Source organism: Brienomyrus brachyistius, chromosome 21 (assembly GCF_023856365.1).
Source record: "Brienomyrus brachyistius isolate T26 chromosome 21, BBRACH_0.4, whole genome shotgun sequence".
Taxonomy (NCBI): Eukaryota; Metazoa; Chordata; class Actinopteri; order Osteoglossiformes; family Mormyridae; genus Brienomyrus; species Brienomyrus brachyistius.
In genome coordinates this window covers 442,331-466,158 of record NC_064553.1, presented here as the reverse complement: position 1 = coordinate 466,158, position 23,828 = coordinate 442,331, and the positions used below count along the sequence as shown (strand labels likewise).

General features: G+C 57.9%; 1 protein-coding gene across 5 annotated transcripts in view; it reads left to right on the top strand.

The window, feature by feature from the left end:
• The window catches only part of rnf220a (ring finger protein 220a), a 103,458-nt gene extending 84,346 nt beyond the window's left edge, over positions 1-19,112 (top strand). For 2 of the 5 annotated variants that reach the window (XM_048989600.1, XM_048989601.1), the window contains exons 6-16: positions 866-908; positions 1,507-1,611; positions 2,296-2,417; positions 3,122-3,254; positions 7,861-7,957; positions 8,033-8,119; positions 8,205-8,260; positions 8,382-8,478; positions 15,137-15,245; positions 16,024-16,098; positions 17,387-19,112. In XM_048989600.1, the coding sequence (XP_048845557.1) occupies positions 866-908; positions 1,507-1,611; positions 2,296-2,417; positions 3,122-3,254; positions 7,861-7,957; positions 8,033-8,119; positions 8,205-8,260; positions 8,382-8,478; positions 15,137-15,245; positions 16,024-16,098; positions 17,387-17,458 (996 nt within the window). In that variant the 3' untranslated portion in view covers positions 17,459-19,112. The remainder of the gene's footprint in view (positions 1-865; positions 909-1,506; positions 1,612-2,295; positions 2,418-3,121; positions 3,255-7,860; positions 7,958-8,032; positions 8,120-8,204; positions 8,261-8,381; positions 8,479-15,136; positions 15,246-16,023; positions 16,099-17,386) is intronic. The other 3 variants (XM_048989602.1, XM_048989604.1, XM_048989603.1) reach the window with 3 other exon arrangements.
• The last annotated feature ends 4,716 nt before the right edge of the window (positions 19,113-23,828 follow it).

The following is a 23,828-nucleotide window of genomic DNA, read 5'->3' as shown; positions in this document are numbered from 1 at the left end:
ATGGAAAATATCATTATACAAGCAGCCGGAACCTTTCGGTAAAAGTGAAAATGTCAATTAAGCTTTTTAGTTTAATCCGTAATCAGGCTTTTTGTTAAACTATCCATCATGTACGGCAGATGAGCACGACCACGGCTGCCCGGTGCGCATTTTATACCAAGACTCACCCAGATTAATGCTCTAATATCTAATATCATGTTACCGAGGACAAAAGCGGCTGCAGTGTCACCCTTATGTTTCAAATCATGTGGTGTTGAGGTTAAACCGCATCTTAAACAGATTAAACTGGAAGGCTGCGGTCCCTTGCAGTCGCCTGCAGATGGACCCTTGAGAAAGCCGCGGACTGAATTTAGCCAGTAAAGAAACAGCTGTTTAAATGGATACAAAGCTGTAAATCGTTTTGGATTAAAAAAATCCTCAAATCTGCAACAAGAAGTGAAAGTAATACGGAAATGTTAGTTACTCGCGCGCGGTGCTGTTCGCGCTCTTGGCGTCCCCTCGCGGCCGCTTGTCGAATCACGCTGGCCTCATTTTCAACTTCCGGTTTGAGACCGCGCGCGTCACGTGATGCGGAAACGCAAGATGGCGGCTGTGGAATGAGCGCCTGTCGCGCTGAGGGGCCGACTCTCAATCTCGCTGCATCCTCCTGAAAACCCAGAAGGCGGACTCCCGAACTACGGTGGCCTCAGCGTCGGCGGCCCGCGCCGCTCTGTGCCGCAGTGAGTTTGGGGAGCTGCGGGAGCGCGCAGGAGAAGCGGGTACGCGCGTGTAGCGGAGGACGGGCCTGTGGGGGGAGGGCACGAGCCTGCGGGGGAGGGGGCGGCCTGTTTGCTAACGTGTGCCGTGTGCTTCCTTGTGTCCCCAGACTTTCCTACGAGTGAGGGCAAACAGGCAGACCCGGCTGAATGGTACGTACGCCTACGGCTTTCTGAGCCCTCTAGCGCAAAGAGGTGCCCCGACACGACGCACTTAGAGCTCACGGTAATCTCACAGGGGCCCCCGGCGGGGGCTCCAGCGGCCGGCCGGCCACCCGGGCGCCCCCTCCGGCAGAGACCCGTGCCATCACCCCGCACATAGAGCTGTCTGTAACATGTGTGTTTTGTGGATGGGTGATTAGAGCAGGTACATGTGCAGCATCCTTGATAAAGAAATGACAGATAATTACTAAAGAGAGGTATCTAGTTTTATGCCTAGGGTTATGCCTAGGTTAGCTAAAGGTTAGGTCTGGGGTAAAGGCTTTAGCATTACGTTACTCCAAACCATCCAGGTCCCCGCTATGGGTTTTTGAGCAGCCCAGCCCCCCCCCCAAATCGATGAGTGAGATCACACACACCCCCCTCCTTCCAAGATGCCGTCTCTCTTGTGTGGCTGGTTTTAGCTGGGGGGTGTTCTCTGGTTTAGGTGCAGGGTGTCCGCATGTGTGGTGCCCCCCACTCCCCCCCGCCCGGCCTAGCGCTTTCACAAGCAGAGGATCCGTTAACCCTTGCCTTCTTGGTATGTTAACAGTCGATGCCCTCTGCTGGTGCAGGCGCTACGCCAAGGAAAGTGTCAAAACTACCCCCCCTCAACCGCACAACGGAGCCCCCCTTGCCCCCTGCTGCAGTCGCCACGGTAAGAGCATACCCCATCCATCCGCAGCCCCACACTGATGTCAGCGCCCCCTGGGGGTGTTTGGAGGTTAGCAGCCAGTGTTAATGTCAGGGCCAGTCCAGTATGACCCCCCCCCCCAGACACACACACACATAGGTCTGTCTGTCCGTGGCTCTGCCTTCGTTCTCTGCTCCGATAAGCGCCTTTCTGCCTTCAGCTCTGTACGGCGGGGGCCGTCCTGCGCGTTGCTAAGCCCCACCCGTTCATCTTTATTACCTCACATCAGAAGTTGGGCTGATTTAAAAGGATGGAATAAAAATCTTTTTGTGCCTAATTAATCTGGCTTTTCTTTCTCAATTTAACGGCACCGTCACCGTTACCATGGCGCCATCGTGCAAGGGTTATGATCCGCCGCCATTATGGCCCCGCCCCCCCATCCCAGCCCCTAAAACTTAATGTCCCCGTGGCCCATTTGCAGTTAAGAGAGAGGCCCGGAGAGTTACGGCCCCTGGCTCTGTCCCGCTCTGTTAAATTCCTAATTATGTCCCTGAAGTCGGGGTGAGGGGGGGGGCACTCCCTCTCACAGGTGCTACACCCCCTCACATGATGAGAGGACTGTGTGGGGTGGGGACACTTCCTCTTTGCCCAAATAGTGCATGCTGGGATGGCGGCTAACGTGCTTCCTGCTTCCTGTGTGTCCTGCAGCCCGCATCGGGAAGATGAAGCGGCGGAAGGCGGACGATGGGCAGGTATGTCCGCTGTGCAGCCGCCCACTGGCCGGAACCGAGGAGCACATGAGTAGGCATGTGGAGGAGTGTCTGCTCCAGGTAGCCTGGGAGCGCCGCAGCCGGCCGGCCACCCCGCTCTCGCCCCCCCTCCTTCCCTCTCCGTCTGCACCTCTGCCTTTGGGGCTGCACCCCCCCCCGGCGCCTATTCTTCTTCACTGGCTTGGAGCAGTTTCTGACTGTTTTTGAGGCCCATGGCTGATCCAGATGTTCTCTGGCCCTCAGGAGTGCCTGTGTAGTGGGGTGGGAGGGGACATTACAGACCCTGGGGGTAAGGACAGCTTTTGCACTTCTTTCAGCCCAGTCCTGCTCCTCATGGCCGCCGTGTTCAATCAGGGAACCTCGGCACTTAAGTAATCACAGCGCTGAGTCTTATTGAGTTAATTAAGGTTGTTTAGCGAGATGAGGTTGTTCCTGCTGTAGAGTGCCAGAAAGCACTGGTACTGAACACGGTCCGGCTGACCTGTGCCGTCATTTATGGCTGTGGGGTGGGCTTGATGGATACCATGATACCATTGAACCACACGTGTGACCGGGTAGCGCTCCCTAGCTTCTGCCCGAGGACTTGCCTCTATCTCTCCTCCATCTTGAATGTCTCTTTCCTCAGCCTATTTTCGTCATCCCCTCTTATTGCTTCTCGCGCTTCCTTTAGTCTCGGCCGATTTGTTCCAGATGTTTCTGAAGATGCCTGTGTCTGTCATTCTCCACACGGCCTGAGCAAGGCGCTAACGGGCTCTGTCCTGCAGCGGGAAGGTGCATGCCACCCTGACGACGACGCCGCTGACCTGGACGGCGAGAACGGCACGCGCTTCGAGGAGTATGAGTGGTGTGGCCAGAAGCGGGTGCGAGCCAGTGCCCTGCTAGAGGGGGGCTACAGAGGTACGCTGCCGCCTGCTCGGACGTCTGGGTTCTGGGTCTGCTGTAGCCTGGTCGGTCTGGTTCATGGGCACCGCGTGCTGCTTTGCTGCTGCGTGGGCTTTCCTGCGACGTCTCCGGCCTTCTCAGCTCAGATGCCAAATCCCCTTCTGTGTTTGATCTGGTAACCTTCCGAACGTGTGATTTACGCCAGGATCAGGCCAATCACCATCTCAGAAGTTCACTTGGTGACCTGCGGCCGGCTCCTGTTGGATGTGGAGCTATAAGTTCAAAGTGCTCTTTTCTTCCTGAAACACGCTTTAAAAGCATCGATTTTCCTCCCTGAAGCCTCACGGTTCAATTCCGCCAGAAGCAGAATCACAAAGCCGGAATCTGCAGGCCTTCTGTCGCTGTGAAGCCCGGCCCGACTCGAGGTGTCACAGATCAATTTTTCATCTAGATTGAACTGTTTGCAGAAACGATCCGTCCATCCATTCATCTAATGAGCAAAGGAGGCTTCTTCCCGGCCTGACGGGGGCTGTCTGATAGGATCCAGATAAGGGAGGCCCTCCTCTGTAGAGGCACGCGCACACTTAAAAGCCCCCCCCCCCCCAGAAAAGGAGGATTTGCCTTGAAAGACAGGGAGCCCTCCTGGGACCAGCTGCCCCCCTCCCCTCCTTTGAGGCCGTGACTGGGGGGGACCAAAGAGAGGCCTTTCTGGTGGCCTGGAGAGCGCCCCCTACCTGCCTCTTTTTAAAGATGGCGTCCGGCTCAGATTGACACCTTGATATTTGCCGTCATGCCCCCTCTGGATGGGCTGCTTGCCACCTGTGCAGCTCAGAGTTAGGCTGTGCTATCCTGCTGTGGCTTGTTTGTCAGCCAGACTGGGGCATCGTGGGAACGCGCATGCATAATGTGACTGAAAGGCGCTTAGAGTGGCCCTGACCTTTCTGGCAGAGCTCGGATTGCCTGCCAGGGCTGGTTAGATGGAGCGATGGGCGCTGATCGGGGAGAGACCCTGTCCGTCGCCTCCGTCAGCCTTGGGGGGGCCGCCCTCAGCTCCCTGGATGCCGCTTAATTACCGCTGCACTGCCCTCTGCTGTCCAATTAAGGTGGGAATTTGTTGACTCTGCCTGGGTTTGTTTGCTGGCGCCCCCACCCCCTCCGCCCACAGAACACGTCCCCTTTGCTGGTGTCACCTCCACGTCCATCTCTGTCCCCATCCCTATCATCCTAAGCGAGCGTGACACGCGCTGACTCCTGTCTCCGCAAGGGGTAATTGTGTGTCCGTGGGCCGGCAGCTGTTGTCTCATTGGCTGCCTGAGTGACGGCTTGTTCGGGGGCAGTGTGCCGAGCTGCCCGCCTGACAGCCGTGTCCCGTCATGCGCTCCGGCCATGGTGATCATGCCTGTGTTCCTGCCTGCTTGTCTGTGAGGGCCGCCCTTGGGGCCTTTCCCAATCACCTGATTAAACAAGCCCGCTTAGCACAGGTTGTAGTGGCGTGTGCCCCCTGTTGGGGGGCTCCTTCCCGTCCCGGCTGTGCGGCATGCCGGCGGGCTGCTGCTCACACATGTGAGGGAGAGGCTCTGCTCTGCTCAGCTGCTAGCACCAAATAAAACTTGAAAGGCCTCTTTTATTTGATGGCTGAAATCCGCGGTGCCGTCTGTATGAAGCTGCTGTGTCTGTGACGTGTTTTACCCGCGACGCTGGTGGGTGAAACTGGATCGCACACGTGCAGTATTGCCGCTGCCCCCTCCCCCTGTAAGACCCTGTCTCTCCGCTGCCCCCTCCCCCAGTAAGACCCTGTCTCTCTGCTGCCCCCTCCCCCAGTAAGACCCTGTCTCTCTGCTGCCCCCCTCCCCCAGTAAGACCCTGTCTCTCCGCTGCCCCCTTCCCCAATAGACCCTGTCTCTCCGCTGCCCCCCCTCCCCCAGTAAGACCCTGTCTCTCCACTGCCCCCCTCCCCCAGTAAGAGCCTGTCTCTCTGCTGCCCCCCCTCCCCCAGTAAGACCCTGTCTCTCCACTGCCCCCCTCCCCCAGTAAGACCCTGTCTCTCCACTGCCCCCCTCCCCCAGTAAGAGCCTGTCTCTCTGCTGCCCCCTCCCCCAGTAAGACCCTGTCTCTCTGCTGCCCCCCTCCCCCAGTAAGAGCCTGTCTCTCTGCTGCCCCCTCCCCCAGTAAGACCCTGTCTCTCCACTGCCCCCCTCCCCCAGTAAGACCCTGTCTCTCCGCTGCCCCCTTCCCCAATAGACCCTGTCTCTCCGCTGCCCCCCTCCCCCAGTAAGACCCTGTCTCTCCACTGCCCCCCTCCCCCAGTAAGAGCCTGTCTCTCTGCTGCCCCCCTCCCCCAGTAAGACCCTGTCTCTCCACTGCCCCCCTCCCCCAGTAAGACCCTGTCTCTCCACTGCCCCCCTCCCCCAGTAAGAGCCTGTCTCTCTGCTGCCCCCTCCCCCAGTAAGACCCTGTCTCTCTGCTGCCCCCCTCCCCCAGTAAGAGCCTGTCTCTCTGCTGCCCCCTCCCCCAGTAAGACCCTGTCTCTCCGTTGCCCCCCTCCCCCAGTAAGAGCCTGTCTCTCTGCTGCCCCCTCCCCCAGTAAGACCCTGTCTCTCTGCTGCCCCCTCCCCCAGTAAGACCCTGTCTCTCCGTTGCCCCCCTCCCCCAGTAAGACCCTCTCTCCCCGCTGCCCCCCTCCCCCAGTAAGACCCTGTCTCTCTGCTGCCCCCTCCCCCAGTAAGACCCTGTCTCTCCGTTGCCCCCCTCCCCCAGTAAGAGCCTGTCTCTCTGCTGCCCCCCTCCCCCAGTAAGACCCTGTCTCTCTGCTGCCCCCTCCCCCAGTAAGACCCTCTCTCCCCGCTGCCCCCTCCCCCAGTAAGACCCTGTCTCTCCGTTGCCCCCCCTCCCCCAGTAAGAGCCTGTCTCTCTGCTGCCCCCTCCCCCAGTAAGACCCTGTCTCTCTGCTGCCCCCTCCCCCAGTAAGACCCTCTCTCCCCGCTGCCCCCCTCCCCCAGTAAGACCCTGTCTCTCTGCTGCCCCCTCCCCCAGTAAGACCCTCTCTCCCCGCTGCCCCCCTCCCCCAGTAAGACCCTGTCTCTCCGCTGCCCCCTCCCCCAGTAAGACCCTGTCTCTCCGTTGCCCCCCTCCCCCAGTAAGAGCCTGTCTCTCTGCTGCCCCCCTCCCCCAGTAAGACCCTGTCTCTCCACTGCCCCCCTCCCCCAGTAAGACCCTGTCTCTCTGCTGCCCCCTCCCCCAGTAAGACCCTGTCTCTCTGCTGCCCCCTCCCCCAGTAAGACCCTCTCTCCCCGCTGCCCCCTCCCCCAGTAAGACCCTGTCTCTCCGCTGCCCCCTCCCCCAGTAAGACCCTGTCTCTCCACTGCCCCCCTCCCCCAGTAAGACCCTGTCTCTCTGCTGCCCCCCTCCCCCAGTAAGACCCTCTCTCCCCGCTGCCCCCTCCCCCAGTAAGACCCTCTCTCCCCGCTGCCCCCCTCCCCCAGTAAGACCCTCTCTCCCCGCTGCCCCCTCCCCCAGTAAGACCCTGTCTCTCCACTGCCCCCCTCCCCCAGTAAGACCCTCTCTCCCCGCTGCCCCCCTCCCCCAGTAAGACCCTCTCTCCCCGCTGCCCCCTCCCCCAGTAAGACCCTGTCTCTCCGCTGCCCCCTCCCCCAGTAAGACCCTGTCTCTCCACTGCCCCCCTCCCCCAGTAAGACCCTGTCTCTCCACTGCCCCCCTCCCCCAGTAAGACCCTGTCTCTCTGCTGCCCCCCTCCCCCAGTAAGACCCTCTCTCCCCGCTGCCCCCTCCCCCAGTAAGACCCTGTCTCTCCGCTGCCCCCTCCCCCAGTAAGACCCTGTCTCTCCACTGCCCCCCTCCCCCAGTAAGACCCTCTCTCCCCGCTGCCCCCCTCCCCCAGTAAGACCCTCTCTCCCCGCTGCCCCCTCCCCCAGTAAGACCCTGTCTCTCCGCTGCCCCCTCCCCCAGTAAGACCCTGTCTCTCCACTGCCCCCCTCCCCCAGTAAGACCCTGTCTCTCTGCTGCCCCCCTCCCCCAGTAAGACCCTGTCTCTCTGCTGCCCCCTCCCCCAGTAAGAGCCTGTCTCTCCGCTGCCCCCTCCCCCAGTAAGACCCTCTCTCCCCGCTGCCCCCTCCCCCAGTAAGACCCTGTCTCTCCGCTGCCCCCCCTCCCCCAGTAAGAGCCTGTCTCTCCGCTGCCCCCCTCCCCCAGTAAGACCCTGTCTCTCTGCTGCCCCCTCCCCCAGTAAGACCCTGTCTCTCCGCTGCCCCCCTCCCCCAGTAAGAGCCTGTCTCTCCGCTGCCCCCCTCCCCCAGTAAGACCCTGTCTCCCCGCTGCCCCCCTCCCCCAGTAAGAGCCTGTCTCTCCGTTGCCCCCTCCCCCAGTAAGACCCTGTCTCTCCGCTGCCCCCCTCCCCCAGTAAGAGCCTGTCTCTCCGCTGCCCCCTCCCCCAGTAAGACCCTCTCTCCCCGCTGCCCCCCTCCCCCAGTAAGAGCCTGTCTCTCCGCTGCCCCCCTCCCCCAGTAAGAGCCTGTCTCTCCGCTGCCCCCTCCCCCAATAGACCTTGTCTCTCTGCTGCCCCCCTCCCCCAATAGACCTTGTCTCTCTGCTGCCCCCTTCCCCAGGCACTGGTTTCGCAACTTGCAGTACCAAGGAGAGCCATGACAGTGATGCCGACCTTGATGTTGACGGTGACGACACGCTGGAATACGGCAAGGCGCAGTATCCTTACAGTCCCTGATGCTGGCTCTAGCCCTCCTCTACCTCTGTGCTCTGCCTCCTTAGCGCCCCCTACAGGTACACAGAGGCAGACATCATTCCATGCTCTGGAGAGGACCAGGGAGAGGCCAAGGAGCGCGAGGCCTTGCGGGGTGCCGTGTTGAAGTAAGCCAGCACCCTTTGGCCCCACCCTGGACTCATTGTCCCCCACCCACCTATATAACCCCCTCTGCTTTCTTTCATCTCACAGCGGTGGGACACCGACCCACAGAATAACCCCTGAGTTCTCCAAATGGGCCAGCGACGGTAAGGCCTCCTTCCTTCTGCGGAGTCTGTGTGCGGCTTCCATGTGCGTGAGCAGTTCTCGCATGTTTGCTGACCCCTGCTCCCTGACTTCTGCTGCTGTCTCTCCCCCCCCCCCCCACAGAAATGCCCTCCACGAGTAACGGAGATGGAGCCAAGCAGGACAGTAGTGGGGCCTCGGGTGCCACTCCCAGGACTTGCAAAAACAGCGACATTGAGAAGTACGGCCTCGCTGAGCAAGCTGTCAGGGGCTGTGTGTGGATCTGTGGGCTGATGGGCTCTTACTGGGGGAGGGGGGCAGCGGAGAGACAGGGTCTTACTGGGGGAGGGGGGCAGCGGAGAGACAGGCTCTTACTGGGGGAGGGGGGGCAGCGGAGAGACAGGCTCTTACTGGGGGAGGGGGGCAGTGGAGAGACAGGCTCTTACTGGGGGAGGGGGGCAGTGGAGAGACAGGCTCTTACTGGGGGAGGGGGGCAGTGGAGAGACAGGCTCTTACTGGGGGAGGGGGGGCAGTGGAGAGACAGGCTCTTACTGGGGGAGGGGGGCAGTGGAGAGACAGGCTCTTACTGGGGGAGGGGGGCAGTGGAGAGACAGGCTCTTACTGGGGGAGGGGGGGCAGTGGAGAGACAGGCTCTTACTGGGGGAGGGGGGCAGTGGAGAGACAGGCTCTTACTGGGGGAGGGGGGCAGCGGAGAGACAGGCTCTTACTGGGGGAGGGGGGCAGTGGAGAGACAGGCTCTTACTGGGGGAGGGGGGCAGTGGAGAGACAGGCTCTTACTGGGGGAGGGGGGCAGTGGAGAGACAGGCTCTTACTGGGGGAGGGGGGCAGTGGAGAGACAGGCTCTTACTGGGGGAGGGGGGCAGTGGAGAGACAGGCTCTTACTGGGGGAGGGGGGGGCAGTGGAGAGACAGGCTCTTACTGGGGGAGGGGGGCAGTGGAGAGACAGGCTCTTACTGGGGGAGGGGGGCAGCGGAGAGACAGGCTCTTACTGGGGGAGGGGGGCAGTGGAGAGACAGGCTCTTACTGGGGGAGGGGGGCAGTGGAGAGACAGGCTCTTACTGGGGGAGGGGGGCAGTGGAGAGACAGGCTCTTACTGGGGGAGGGGGGCAGTGGAGAGACAGGCTCTTACTGGGGGAGGGGGGCAGTGGAGAGACAGGCTCTTACTGGGGGAGGGGGGCAACGGAGAGACAGGCTCTTACTGGGGGAGGGGGGCAACGGAGAGACAGGCTCTTACTGGGGGAGGGGGGCAGCGGAGAGACAGGGTCTTACTGGGGGAGGGGGGCAGCGGAGAGACAGGGTCTTACTGGGGGAGGGGGGCAGCGGAGAGACAGGGTCTTACTGGGGGAGGGGGGGCAGCGGGAGAGACAGGCTGTTACTGGGGGAGGGGGGCAGCGGAGAGACAGGCTCTTACTGGGGGAGGGGGGCAACGGAGAGACAGGCTCTTACTGGGGGAGGGGGGCAACGGAGAGACAGGCTCTTACTGGGGGAGGGGGGCAACGGAGAGACAGGCTCTTACTGGGGGAGGGGGGCAACGGAGAGACAGGCTCTTACTGGGGGAGGGGGGCAACGGAGAGACAGGCTCTTACTGGGGGAGGGGGCAGCGGAGAGACAGGCTCTTACTGGGGGAGGGGGGCAGCGGAGAGACAGGCTCTTACTGGGGGAGGGGGGCAGCGGAGAGACAGGCTGTTACTGGGGGAGGGGGGCAGCGGAGAGACAGGCTCTTACTGGGGGAGGGGGGCAGCGGAGAGAGGCTCTTACTGGGGGAGGGGGGCAGCGGAGAGACAGGCTCTTACTGGGGGAGGGGGGCAGCGGAGAGACAGGCTGTTACTGGGGGAGGGGGGCAGCGGAGAGACAGGGTCTTACTGGGGGAGGGGGGGCAACGGAGAGACAGGCTCTTACTGGGGGAGGGGGGCAACGGAGAGACAGGCTGTTACTGGGGGAGGGGGGGCAGCGGAGAGACAGGCTGTTACTGGGGGAGGGGGGCAGCGGAGAGACAGGCTGTTACTGGGGGAGGGGGGCAGCGGAGAGACAGGCTGTTACTGGGGGAGGGGGGCAGCGGAGAGACAGGCTGTTACTGGGGGAGGGGGGCAGCGGAGAGACAGGCTGTTACTGGGGGAGGGGGGGCAGCGGAGAGACAGGGTCTTACTGGGGGAGGGGGGCAGCGGAGAGACAGGCTCTTACTGGGGGAGGGGGGCAACGGAGAGACAGGCTGTTACTGGGGGAGGGGGGCAGCGGAGAGACAGGCTGTTACTGGGGGAGGGGGGCAGCGGAGAGACAGGCTCTTACTGGGGGAGGGGGGCAGCGGAGAGACAGGCTGTTACTGGGGGAGGGGGGCAGCGGAGAGACAGGCTGTTACTGGGGGAGGGGGGCAGCGGAGAGACAGGGTCTTACTGGGGGAGGGGGGCAGCGGAGAGACAGGCTCTTACTGGGGGAGGGGGGCAGCGGAGAGACAGGCTGTTACTGGGGGAGGGGGGCAGCGGAGAGACAGGCTGTTACTGGGGGAGGGGGGCAGCGGAGAGACAGGGTCTTACTGGGGGAGGGGGGGCAGCGGAGAGACAGGCTCTTACTGGGGGAGGGGGGCAACGGAGAGACAGGCTGTTACTGGGGGAGGGGGGCAGCGGAGAGACAGGCTGTTACTGGGGGAGGGGGGCAGCGGAGAGACAGGCTGTTACTGGGGGAGGGGGGCAGCGGAGAGACAGGCTGTTACTGGGGGGGACAGGCGCAGCAGCAGTCCGATCAACTGTTACTTCACATTGGCCCGTGTCTGCCCCAGAGCATGCTGGGTAATATCCCAGATGCCTCCTAGCCGATTGCTGCCCCACCGGCTCTTACTTCACATTGGCCCGTTTCTGCCCCAGAGCATGCTGGGTAATACCCCACATGGCGACAGGCACCTAGCCGATTGCTGCCCCACCTGCTCTTACTTCTCATTGGCCCGTTTCTGCCCCAGAGCATGCTGGGTAATACCCCACATGGCGACAGGCACCTAGCCGATTGCTGCCCCACCGGCTCTTACTTCACATTGGCCCGTTTCTGCCCCAGAGCATGCTGGGTAATATCCCTGATGGTGACAGGCACCTAGCCGATTGCTGCCCCACCGGCTCTTACTTCACATTGGCGCGTTTCTGCCCCAGAGCATGCTGGGTAATATCCCAGATGGCGACAGGCACCTAGCCGATTGCTGCCCCACCGGCTCTTACTTCACATTGGCGCGTTTCTGCCCCAGAGCATGCTGGGTAATATCCCTGATGGCGACAGGCACCTAGCCGATTGCTGCCCCCACCGGCTCTTACTTCACATTGGCGCGTTTCTGCCCCAGAGCATGCTGGGTAATATCCCACAGGGCGACGGGCCAGTCAGGTTAAATTGGAGTGCCCCAGTCTGTGTTCATACATCAGGGTTTTCCTTGGTCATTAGTGGGACTGGCTGCACCCCCCTGCCCCCCCAACATGTACACATACACACACACACACACACACACACACGGAGCCTGCCCCCCCTCAGTCCTGCTTCCTGTCCTCATCCATATTCCGCCACAGGCCTGCAAACAAACCTATTTCCTGAATGTGTGGGGCCCCGCCCCCCAGACTGGTGTGCCAGGCCGCCCCTGTGGCTGCTGATTGGGGTCATCGCGCATTGATGGGGAGGCAGTGTGGGGAGCAGGCCCTGCCTGCTTCATTCCCACTGTGAGGGCCCCGGGCCTGGCGGCACACTGACGGGCCCCTTGATCCCAGTGACAGTCTGGCCGATGCCGCACATATTAAATATTGGTGCAGATAACTGGCCAGCAGGCGACTCCTCCGCGGGGTATCGATCCCCCCTCCCATCTAGATGCTTCCGGAATAGATAAGAAAATGTCAGAAGGGGTGTCTGTGTTTGTGTGGTCTATGTGCGTATCTGTGTGTGTGGTCTGTATGCATGTGTCTGTGTGTGTATCTGTGGGCTGTGTATGTCTGCGTCTGTGGTCTTTGTGTGATCTGTGTATGTGTGTGTGGTGTCTATGTCTGTGTGATCTGCATGTCTGTATCGTCTGTATGCGTGTTTCTGTGGTCTGTGTGGGATCTATGTATGTCTGCTTTTGTGTGCGAGATATGTGTGTGTGGTCTGTATGTCTATGGTCTGTGTGTGGTCTGTGTATGTCTGGTCTGTGTGTATTTAAGTGTCTGTGTCTCTGTGTGCGTGTGCCTGTATCAGCCACAGGAGGCAGTGCTGTGTTTCCAAGTCACCCAACGGCAGTCTGACAGCTAAGATTGATTCATCTGCTCTGGCGGAGTTGCCCCCCCCCCCCTTTCCCCCCTTCTGCGCAGAGAGGGCTTGCTGCGTGATGGGGGGGCGTTTAAACACGTTAGTCCACTGGGGCATGAATCACTGCAGCTGTCTGATGTCAGTGGGAGAGTAAACAAGCCGATTGGCCCTGATTTAGCGTTATTAGCTTAGCGTGGCCCAGACTTGACACACCCATATTTATCTAATACCGTCTGTAATGTGGGTTAGGGGCCGGCCTGTTTACCACACCGCTATCTTTGCCCCGCAGAGGACCCGGGGCCGGCCTTTTTACAATGTCTCTGTCTGTGCCCCGCAAAGGGCCCGGGGGCGGCCTGTTTTCCACATCTCTGTCTGTGCCCCGCAGAGGGCCCGGGGCCGCCCTGTTAGCCACACTGCTGTCTTTGCCCCGCAAAGGGCCCGGGGGCAGCCTGTTTTCCACATCTCTGTGCCCCGCAGAGGGCCCGGGGCTGCCCTGTTTGCCACATCTCTGTTGGTGCACCGCAGAGGGCCCGGGGCCGCCTTGTTTGCCACACTGCTGTCCGTGCCCCGCAGAGGGCCCGGGGCCGGCCTTTCTCCACATCTCTGTCTGTGCCCCGCAGAGGGCCCGGGGCCGCCTTGTTTGCCACACTGCTGTCTGTGCCCCGCAGAGGGCCCGGGGCCGGCCTTTCTCCACATCTCTGTCTGTGCCCCGCAGAGGGCCCGGGGCCGCCCTGTTTGCCACACTGCTGTCTTTGCCCCGCAGAGGGCCCGGGGCCAGCCTTGTTTGCCACTTCGCTGTCTGTGCCCCGCAGAGGACCCGGGGCCGGCCTTGTTTGCCACATCACTGTCTGTGCCCTGCAGAGGGCCCGGGGCCGCCCTGTTTGCCACATCGCTGTCTGTGCCCCGCAGAGGGCCCGGGGCCAGCCTTGTTTGCCATTTCGCTGTCTGTGCCCCGCAGAGGACCCGGGGCCGGCCTTGTTTGCCACATCACTGTCTGTGCCCTGCAGAGGGCCCGGGGCCGCCCTGTTTGCCACATCGCTGTCTGTGCCCCGCAGAGGGCCCAGGACCAACAAATCTCTCCTTAGACCCCCTCTATGCCGATGGCGTGTGGGTGCTTACCGTGTGTGTTTGCGTGTGACCCCCCCCGGCCCCCACCCTGCCAGGGTAACGATCTCACTCTCTCGCTCCTTCCACACAAGATAAATGATGCTGCCCGTGTCGCCAACGTTATTGCTGCTAAATTTCATGCTCAGCTTGAAACGATTGTAGAGATTTCCATGTAACCGACAAATAATTGAATCTGTCCTCAATTTATAAATGACGACTGGTGATGCCCCCCCGCCCCTGCCGCCCACAGATCAACTCTGTTCCCAGATCGGATTTGCAGGAAAGGCACTATGGGAATTCGGAACGTTGTCTGCTGAGCTGCCCGGCAGATTATGCCAGGCACGTTTCAGGAGCAGAGGCGGGAGAGGAAATCCCCCCCCCCCCCCTCCTCCCCATTCAGAGGTTCTATTCGTCACACGATGAGCCCTAATAATTTTCTGGTGGGGGATGGCCGGGTTAAGGTGAGAGGCACTGGTTTGCCTGTCCCCACCCTTGCACTGCACAGCCCGCTTTTCACTGCATGCACCAGGCTCACAGTGAGCTCTGCAGTAAATCCTCGACAGACACAAGTTAATCAGCAAGCGTGAGTCAGAGAGCAGCCCTGCATTTCTGCTGCCGCCCTGCTGGCCGTCTGGCCGTCAGCGCTGATTTATGGACTTGTAAAGAAAACAAACTTTATGTCGCTTGGCACACTGGATGCTGAGCTGCACGCCGTTACTGGCAGGCCGCTAATCAAGGCTAAATGTTTCTTTTACAAGGTCCACACTAATAAGGAAAGATATTAAAGGTTTATGGGGATGTGGGGCGGTCATGCTCTGGGCGGCACCACTGATGAAGCTGTTGAAGTAGGCGTGTGTGTTCACAGACACGCACACAGACATGCTCACAGACACGCACACATTGTGTCTGTCACCTTTGGTCTTTGTAATGCAGGATCGCGCTCCATTGGACTTGGTGTATGGCTATGGCGGGGCGCAAAAATGAGCGTTGTGATGCCCCCCGGTGGCTTTGAGCCCTCAGGGTCCGCTAGCTAATCCCTTTGGGCCTCCCGACAGACATTGTGTGAGATGCTGGCTGTGCCTCTCTGCTGATGTTCCTGATGATGATGCTGATGTTCCTCACCCGGGTCCTAAGCACCCCCCCCTCCCCCAGGCTGACCAGTGGGTTGCACGCAGTGGAAGCACTGGTGTGATGGGAAATCAATCAAGTTTCTTCCAGCCAGAAAATGACCGGCTCAGCTGCGCAGTCGATGCTGGGATCTATTGATTCCGTTATTGCGTCTTCATGTGCTGCAGACACTGTTAAAAGCACATTCACCACATGGGGTGACGAGTTACCGCCTGGGTCACGTTGGCACGGTAACAAAGGCCTGGCGCGTGATCGTCCATCCAGGTGACACAGTAACCACTATGGGGTTAGAGTATGCGGTCTGTTGGCGATGGCAGGGCAGTACCCAGAGCTCTGTGGGGGTCACAGAGGGCCGGGAGGAGTACCTGTATAACTACAGCCACCTCTCCCCCCCACAGGATTACGGAGGAGTCCACCATTACCACTTTCGAGGCCCTGAAGGCTCGCATCCGGGAGCTGGAGAAGCAGGTTCTGCGTGGAGATCGCTACAAGTGTCTCATCTGCATGGTGAGGTGCCCGGTGGGAAGAGCTCCAACCCTGTGGACCTCCCGACTTCTCCTGTCCTGTCCTCTTCCCTCCGCTCCTGCCCCCCCCACCCCTGCTCTCCTGGCCCCACCCCCCTGAAATCCACTCGGGCCCCGGATCTCTGGCCACGGGCTCCGTCCCCAGAGCGTGACCTTTGACTTTCTGAAACGACAGCAATTAGTGCCACGTCCGCTAGCAGAAGGTCAGCAGGAGCCTGCAGTGATGGTGGCCGCCCGCTGTCCATATTGATCGTGAAGCTTCCCCGCATCTCCTGGGGCGCTTTGGTGGACACCGAGTGCATGTAGATCACGCCGCCATTTGCGGCGAATCCGCCGCGGCCATCAGGGCCCCTGAAGACGTTTTAAACGCAGTGCTGCTGTGCGTCGTGGAGCCTTGGCAGTCTGCTGTGAAAACGTTACCGTCTTCCTGGGTGCCGTGTCTGGTGGATCTGTACTGCCCCCTTGTGTTCCTCGGAGGTATTAATAGTGGCTGGCTCTCAGTTCTCAGTCAAGCCTTGTGAGCAGAGTGATTCTTCAGGAGACGACTGTTAGGTGGCCAGCTTCTCTGTGATTTTAAACTCTCAGAATTGTCTAGCAACATGGCAGCAGCTCCACCCCCCTGCATCTAGCAGTGTCACGCTCTGTTCTGCTCTTGTAGAACCTGGACTCCAAATGTGAGCGCATGCTGTGCTCCTGGACTGTGTGTGTTTGTGTGTGTGGGGGAGTGAATCCCAGCTCATGCCCGCTGTCTCCCCCTACAGGACTCCTACACGATGCCCCTGGCCTCCATCCAGTGCTGGCACGTCCACTGTGAGGAGTGCTGGCTGCGGACGCTGGTAAGCCCCCCCCCCCACCCCATCAGCCCGCAAGCCCAAAAATAAAAAATCAGACATTTACGGATTTTCAGGAGTGTTGGTCCTGTTCCTTGCCCCCGCCAGGACACACGCTCCGCGTCCCCAGCCCATGGGACCGCCTCAGATTAGCCGCTAACACGTAGCGCCGCCGCTGCGCACAGCAGTAATTAATAAGCAGGCTGTGATGTGCTGGCCAGGCCTCTGGGGAGCGCCCTGCCCCGCCCTGCCCGCGGTGGCTGAGGCAGCAGCTCATTACTAATGTGGCCATTAAAACGTTGCCTGAAGACAGCAATAAAAGGCGCAGCGGGCGGCGTGCACCATCAAAGCCAGCGCTAACCTCGTTAGCTAATGCGGTGGCGGCGGCCTGCCCATGTGAGGGCCTGCCTGTGCCCGTGCTGTGCTCATTAAAGCCTGTGAGGGCGGGGCTTCCAGAGTCCTCCTGGTGAAGCAGCTGGGAAGCCCCGCTTTCGACCAGGGTAGGGGGTTGGAGCCCCCCCAGTGATCCTGTGATTAGACTCGCTCACTCGTGGTTGCCTTGGCTACTCAGGTCCTTCTTGGACCTGGAACTTTATACCGGGCCCTCTGGGTTACAGGTCCAGCCGCCAGTCCCACGATCCCTCGGCCAGCCTTGCTCCTTCTCACTTGTCTGGCTGTTTGGGCGTAAAAGCTCAAGCTAGAGGTGTGAGCACCACCCCCTGGTGGATGCACAGGGGTACCACACCCAATTGTGACCCCCCCCCGTTAGATAAATGCTTCAGGACCCAGTGGAAGTCAGCTGCCGTGTGATTGGAAACTGTTGCCTCCCGAGGTGGTGTGGAGGCCCCCGTGACTCATCGCTGCCCCTTTGTCCCTCTCATTCACCCCATTCCTTGTTTCTCAACCTGTCCCTCTCCCCAAACCTTCTCTTTCATCCCCCATCCTCACCCCTGTCCTCAACCCCATCCCTGTCCACTGTCCCTCGTCCTCTGTCCCTCATCCCTGTCCACTGTCCCTCGTCCTCTGTCCCTCATCCCTGTCCACTGTCCCTCGTCCCCTGTCCCTCATCCCTGTCCACTGTCCCTCGTCCCCTGTCCCTCATCCCTGTCCACTGTCCCTCGTCCTCTGTCCCTAAACCCCACTCCTGTCCACTGTCCCTCATTCCCTGTCCTTCACCCCCACCCCTGTCCCCCGTGCCCTGTCCCTTGTCCCTCATCCCCTTTCACTCACCCCTGTCCCTCCCATGCCCCAGATCACTGTTTCAGTTTGCCCTTTGCCTCTCTCTCTCCTGCAGGGGAACAAGAAGCTCTGTCCACAGTGCAACACCATCACATCGCCCGGGGATCTGCGACGTGTTTACTTGTGATCATCTGTCCACGGCTCCATAATTCCCCCTACGCCCCGCGTCTTTGTCAGTGTGTTTTTGTGAGGGTGAGGGCGGTTGTCAGCATGGATTTTATAGGAAGTCCTTCCTGTTTTAATGAGACGGGACTCGTGTTTGAGGGACTCTCAGAAGAGGGAGAGCAAGAATCCTGGCTGGAGAGGCAACCAAAGCAGACTACTATCATGGCAGCCCTCTCCCAGCACCTCTGCTGCCCCGCTCTACACACCTGTACCCCCCCTCCCCACCACCACCACCACCACCACCACTGACCGCCTCCGCTGCTGCCACCTAGTGGTGGTGTGATTTGAAGTATCAGGTACTATTGTGTGTCCTTGCCCTTGCTCTGCCAGACCAGTGCTGGTCCAGTCCCCAGCACCTACATGACCCCACACCGCCTCCTAGGATGTCCTTGCGTCCCCCAACCCCATTGCTGTCTTTGTGGAGTCCTTCACCCCGGTCGGACATGATGGCTGCGCTGAGGGCCAGCGTGGGCCCCACGTGGGAGAAGGCGCCTCCGCCCGTAGGTCCTTTGCCCCCCTGGCCACATGTTCACCTCTCTGTTTCTTTTTCGTGGTGTTATAGTGCTGTCGTTAAGAGACCAGGTTCAGGAAAAAGCCCCCCCCCCCCACTGAAACAGCAGAGCAGGCACATGTAATATAGTCTATGTATGTTTACAGTGTTGTGTATAAATGACATGGAAGCTGGACACGCCCACTCACACGTATATATACGCGCAGGCCTGACCGCCAGCGCTTCTGCCAGGGAGCGCCCACTTTTCTCAGGCGTCGGCCTCTCAAGGCAGAAGCTGCATTTCATTGTACAGGAGAAGACTGAGGTAATAAAGCTGGGAAGAGTTAGAGTGTACATTTTGGTTTGGATATACAGTAATTGTAGTTGCGTTCCTCCTCGATGCCGCTCTTGAGAGAGGCTTTCAGACGCTGTTCCTTCCCTGAGCTCTGGAGGGCGCCCACGCGGCTCTGCGGATGCTGCTAGAATGAACTACCCTGGACACCTTCTCCCTTAAGTTATATAATATTGTGCTAATAATGGTAGTCGCTTGTGGTTTTAAAATGTCTCACCTTTGTCATTTGCTGTTGTCACTTCAGCCCTTTTCTATAAAAAAAAGAAAACCAACAATTTTAGTCTGAATGTATAACAATAAAATAGTTACAGAACGGTTATTTTTATCGTCATTTGAAATGGTGAACAGAGCCTTTCCAAATGTAGTTCATTCTGTCAGGTTGCAGCACGCTCACAGCGCAGGCCGCGCTGCTGGACACTCGCCGCTTCTCTGCTCCGGCTCTGAGGAGCAGGGCGCCTCCCTGTGGCCGCCCCCCGGACCTGTGCCCTGCTGCCGCTTAGCGGGATGCTGTGCGTTGTGTTTGTAAAAACTATGTATCCTGTGATGTTTGGTTCAGTGTAAGCAAAAACTAAAAAATATTAAAGGCTGGCGTCCACACGCACGGAGGGCCCCTCTTGCTGTGTGACGGAGTGTGCGTGTGGCCCTTGTATTAACGCTGTATCCTAGGGGTACTTTTTGCGGCTTGCCCCCCTTGTGTTTCCCGGAGGAACGGCTTCATGGTTTGTGTGTGACAACGTTGGCCAATAAACTCTGCCGCTAAACTGTCCTCTGAATGTAGCCTGCGTGCATACGCCCCCTCCGCTGTCCGGGGAACTCATCAGCTAGGTACGGTCTCCTCAGGAAGGTGGCAGAGGAGTGAACCTGCTTTACTGATCACATGATCACTTTACCATGCCTTACGGCTCAGAACCATGTTCTGATTGGCAAGGGTATAGGCTTGGTTTCTACCTTGGTAGGGACCAAGTCACCCCCCCTTTTCCCCAGAACACATAGTGCTCCCGCAACATCAGTAGTAACTTCCACATTGTTCATAGCCAGATCTCCGCCTTGCTCATCGGTGCCTACTTTCTAAACCATTCATGGCTGTTGGTCAGCCATCTGTCATTTACTGGCCTCGTCAGTCTCCCTAAGCAGAAGCCACCACCCATTCTCGGGCCCAGCCTGCAGTACACTATGGGTATGAAACAAGTTGAGGTTAGGGGGCAGAGCACCAGAGCAAATGGGTGTCTGTTTTCAGAGATGAAACATCCAAAGGTGGTCCCCCTTCAGCCTGCCCAACCGGGGGCTTTGAGCAGGTCACAGCTGATCCATGGAAGGGTGCATTAGGAACTCCGGGGGGGCGGGATCACGGCCGGACCCAGAGGTGCGGCCCACAGGAACCGCGCTTCCCAGTGCCAGCAATCTATAAAAATTGCTTTTGGAGGTCAAAGCTGCATCTGGTGGGGGAGGCCATTATTGTCAGTTTACTAACATTTCCCCAGGCCGATCAATAGGACAGGCCTTGCCTCAGTGTTGGCTAATTCCCCGATTGTGCTGCCTGTCTGTTCTGATGGTAATTTACACCACAGCGTGGGAGGGGGCACCGCGTGCCCCGATATCGCAGTCTTCGTCTTCAGCTCTCAGTGTATCGTCCGTGTACAACCCAATTAACAGCTGCCGTCCTTCATGGCCGTTTATGGGAATTGATCCAGCCAGACCAGTCAGGGAAGAAGGATCCGAGAGGAACCCCTGGAGTGGCCACCAGATATAGCAGATCCTGCCTGATCTCCTCATCTTCCTCACAGGGAAGCTGGCAAGGGCTGGTGGGGACCAGTGTCCCCTCGAGGCCAGTTGGGTACTGGGAGGGGGGTCACACAATCAACAAACACACACACACACAACTCGGTGGGGGTACGGACTCTGATTCTAGTGCTGTGGTTATTCAAGGAATGCAAATGCACAACAGGACTGTGTCAAGGGCCCCATTTATCATAGGAATTGTTGTCATTTACAAATCCATATCCAATTAAAGTGCCCAAATGGAGAGAATAGGGGCTGGTCACTGGCGCCCCCACAAGGCGAATTGGTGCCTGCCTGGGCAGGCTGTGCGGAAGAACTCGGCAGCTTGTAACATGACCACAGCCCGGGAGCCGGAGCTCAAGGATGCGTCACATGACCTCAGCCCGGGAGCTCAAGGATGCATCACATGACCACAGCCCGGGAGCTGGAGCTCAAGGATGCATCACATGACCTCAGCCCGGGAGCCGGAGCTCAAGGATGCATCACATGACCACAGCCGGGGAGTTGGAGCTCAAGGATGCATCACATGACCACAGCCGGGGAGTTGGAGCTCAAGGATGCATCACATGACCACAGCCTGGGAACCAGAACTTGGCCACGTGTCACATGACCACACCCCGGGAGCCAGAGCTTGGGCATGCATCACATGACCACACCCCTTTAGCCAGAGCTCGGGCATGCATCACATGAACCACAGCCTGGAGCCAAAGCCATCCAAAATGGCCACATGATCCCACATTTTCAGGTATTATGTACAACAAAACAGGTAAAATCAGTGGAGATTTGCGGTGCACTGAGTACATGGTCAAGTTAGTATGTGGGGTGGTTAATGTGTGGTATGGTGAATGTGTGCTTTGGATACTGTTATGATTTATTTGTGGTTCATACCAAGAGTCGCTGACTGTATATTTAAAATATTACATACTGTGAAAATTCAGATTACAAAAGTCGAAATGAGCTTTGACATGACAGGCCTGAGAAAAGCCAGTGCCACAGGCAGTATGGTGACTGCGATAAGCACATGCGCTGGGAGCAGTACGAGACACGGAGGGGTTTTGCCGTTCGGTAATTACATTGAAGTAAGAAGTGCAGATGAAACTACATTTAATATCTCAGGCATTTGTCAATATCACGAGAGTGCCTTTGTCTGCTGATCCTGTAATTACACTCTTACCAGATTGCTTTCCTGTCTCCGGCTGCCTAAGACACTGGAGAATACCACTGTGGATTTACAGCATGTTTCTTACAAACAGGACCAAAGCCCGTGTATGGATTCATGAGCAGGATTACTGCTACTCTGCGTGTATGCGGGGAGGTGGGGGCTCACCCACGGCTCTGTTTAAAAAGGCAAACGCTACTATTCTTGATCAAGTCCAATTCATCTCTTAAAGGTCCACACTGTACGCTCTGAGCATGTCCGGTTCCTCTCTTAAAGGTCCACACTGTACTCTCTGAGCATGTCCGGTTCCTCTCTTAAAGGTCCACACTGTACTCTCTGAGCATGTCCGGTTCCTCTCTTAAAGGTCCACACTGTACTCTCTGAGCATGTCCGGTTCCTCTCTTAAAGGTCCACACTGTACTCTCTGAGCATGTCCGGTTCCTCTCTTAAAGGTCCACACTGTACTCTCTGAGCATGTCCGGTTCCTCTCTTAAAGGTCCACACTGTACTCTCTGAGCATGTCCGGTTCCTCTCTTAAAGGTCCACACTGTACTCTCTGAGCATGTCCGGTTCCTCTCTTAAAGGTCCACACTGTACTCTCTGAGCATGTCCGGTTCCTCTCTTAAAGGTCCACACTGTACTCTCTGAGCATGTCCGGTTCCTCTCTTAAAGGTCCACACTGTACTCTCAGCATGCCCGGTTCCTCTCTTAAAGGTCCACACTGTACTCTCTGAGCATGTCCGGTTCCTCTCTTAAAGGTCCACACTGTACTCTCTGAGCATGTCCGGTTCCTCTCTTAAAGGTCCACACTGTACTCTCTGAGCATGTCCGGTTCCTCTCTTAAAGGTCCACACTGTACTCTCTCAGCATGTCCGGTTCCTCTCTTAAAGGTCCACACTGTACTCTCTGAGCATGTCCGGTTCCTCTCTTAAAGGTCCACACTGTACTCTCTGAGCATGTCCGGTTCCTCTCTTAAAGGTCCACACTGTACTCTCTGAGCATGCCCAGTTCTTTTCTTAAAGGTAGACACTACTTGAGCATGCATGGTTCAGTTCTTCAGGGTACACAGTGCTCTCTGACTTCTCACAGTGACTGAGGAATATTCCCTTTACCGTGAGCCTTGCAGGATGTGGTACCATTATGATGTGATGTTTACTACTTCCTGTGACGTTCATCACATAATAAATGAACATTCACTTTAAAATGCATTTGTATTTTCATCATGATCCTAAGATAGTAAGTTTATAGCACAATGGAGTGCTCTATGTCAGTGATCAGGGTGTTTACATGCTCACTAATGTTTCAGGTTCACTCTCAATATTGAAGTCTAGACTGAAAACACACCTGTTTGGTTTAGCGTATAGGGACACTAGTTCTAGCTCTAGCTAACTCTTCACTCCCAGTCAGACCTGTAGTGTGAGGTGTAGAGCTGGGTGGGGATCGGTGCCATTGGTTTTGGATAAACTGGACTGTCAGTGCTGTCACTCTAGCTTCACAATCCCTTGTGGAACTGGAGTGCTGACATTTCAGAGACTCCCCACGCCTGCATTCCCACTTGTCTCTCCCTCCTACTGATGCTGCCATGGCCATATCTGCCGGAGCTTGCACATTGCACTTCATATTGCACTCACCTAACTGTTAGCATTGCCTATAGTCTCCCCTATTTTGACTAATTGCACATTTTATTTCCCCTACTCCTCCTGGGGGGTGCTGCCTGGAGAACTCAATCTATCAAGACGTCCAGCACACCCTGCTAGATGTGACGTAGCCACTGCCAGTGACGTCCCTGCATCCAGCTCATCGTTCAGCCTATGTCATCTTCCTGTCTGACCCGCTGCCTTACGTCTGGTTCCCTGGCGATTGGAAGGAGAGTCAGCACCGGCTTGTCATCACCTCCCTGCTCCCCGGTTATTTCTCAAATCTTATGATTTGGACAGTGTGACTTGGCACTTAACCATCTCTCCTATTTGACTCTCCCTGCCGGCCCCTGGAGGATGGGCTCCCCCTTTGGGTCTGGTTAGGGTTAAGGCTTCCTCTGCTGCCCCCTGGAGGACGGGCTCCCCCTTTGGGTCTGGTTAGGGTTAGGGCTTCCTCTGCCGGCACCTGGAGGATGGACTCCCCCTTCGAGTCTGGTCCCTCCCAAGGTTTCTTCCTTCTTTGGAGTTTTTCCTTGCCACTGTCGCCTATGGCTTGCTCACTGGGAGCTTTGGGTGGGGATGCTGTAAATCACTTAGAGACGATGTAATGTTGTGATAATGTGCTGTACAAAAATATTTTGTTGTTGTTGTTTACATGCAAGCACTTTTATTTATACTCTCAAAATAATCTGCATAAATATACTTAAAGGAACTGAGCATAACAAATGCTACAACTGGAGTCAATGTTTATCATGTAACTATTCAAATATCCTTTTTGAAGGACTGCAGCTTGTATCTTCACAATACTAATTTCATTCTGGGGGGATGCATTTGGAAACAGCGTCCCACAGTTAGCGACACCGTTCTCAGCTACGCACAGATGATTTTATGACTCACGATGATTAATCTGTAAGT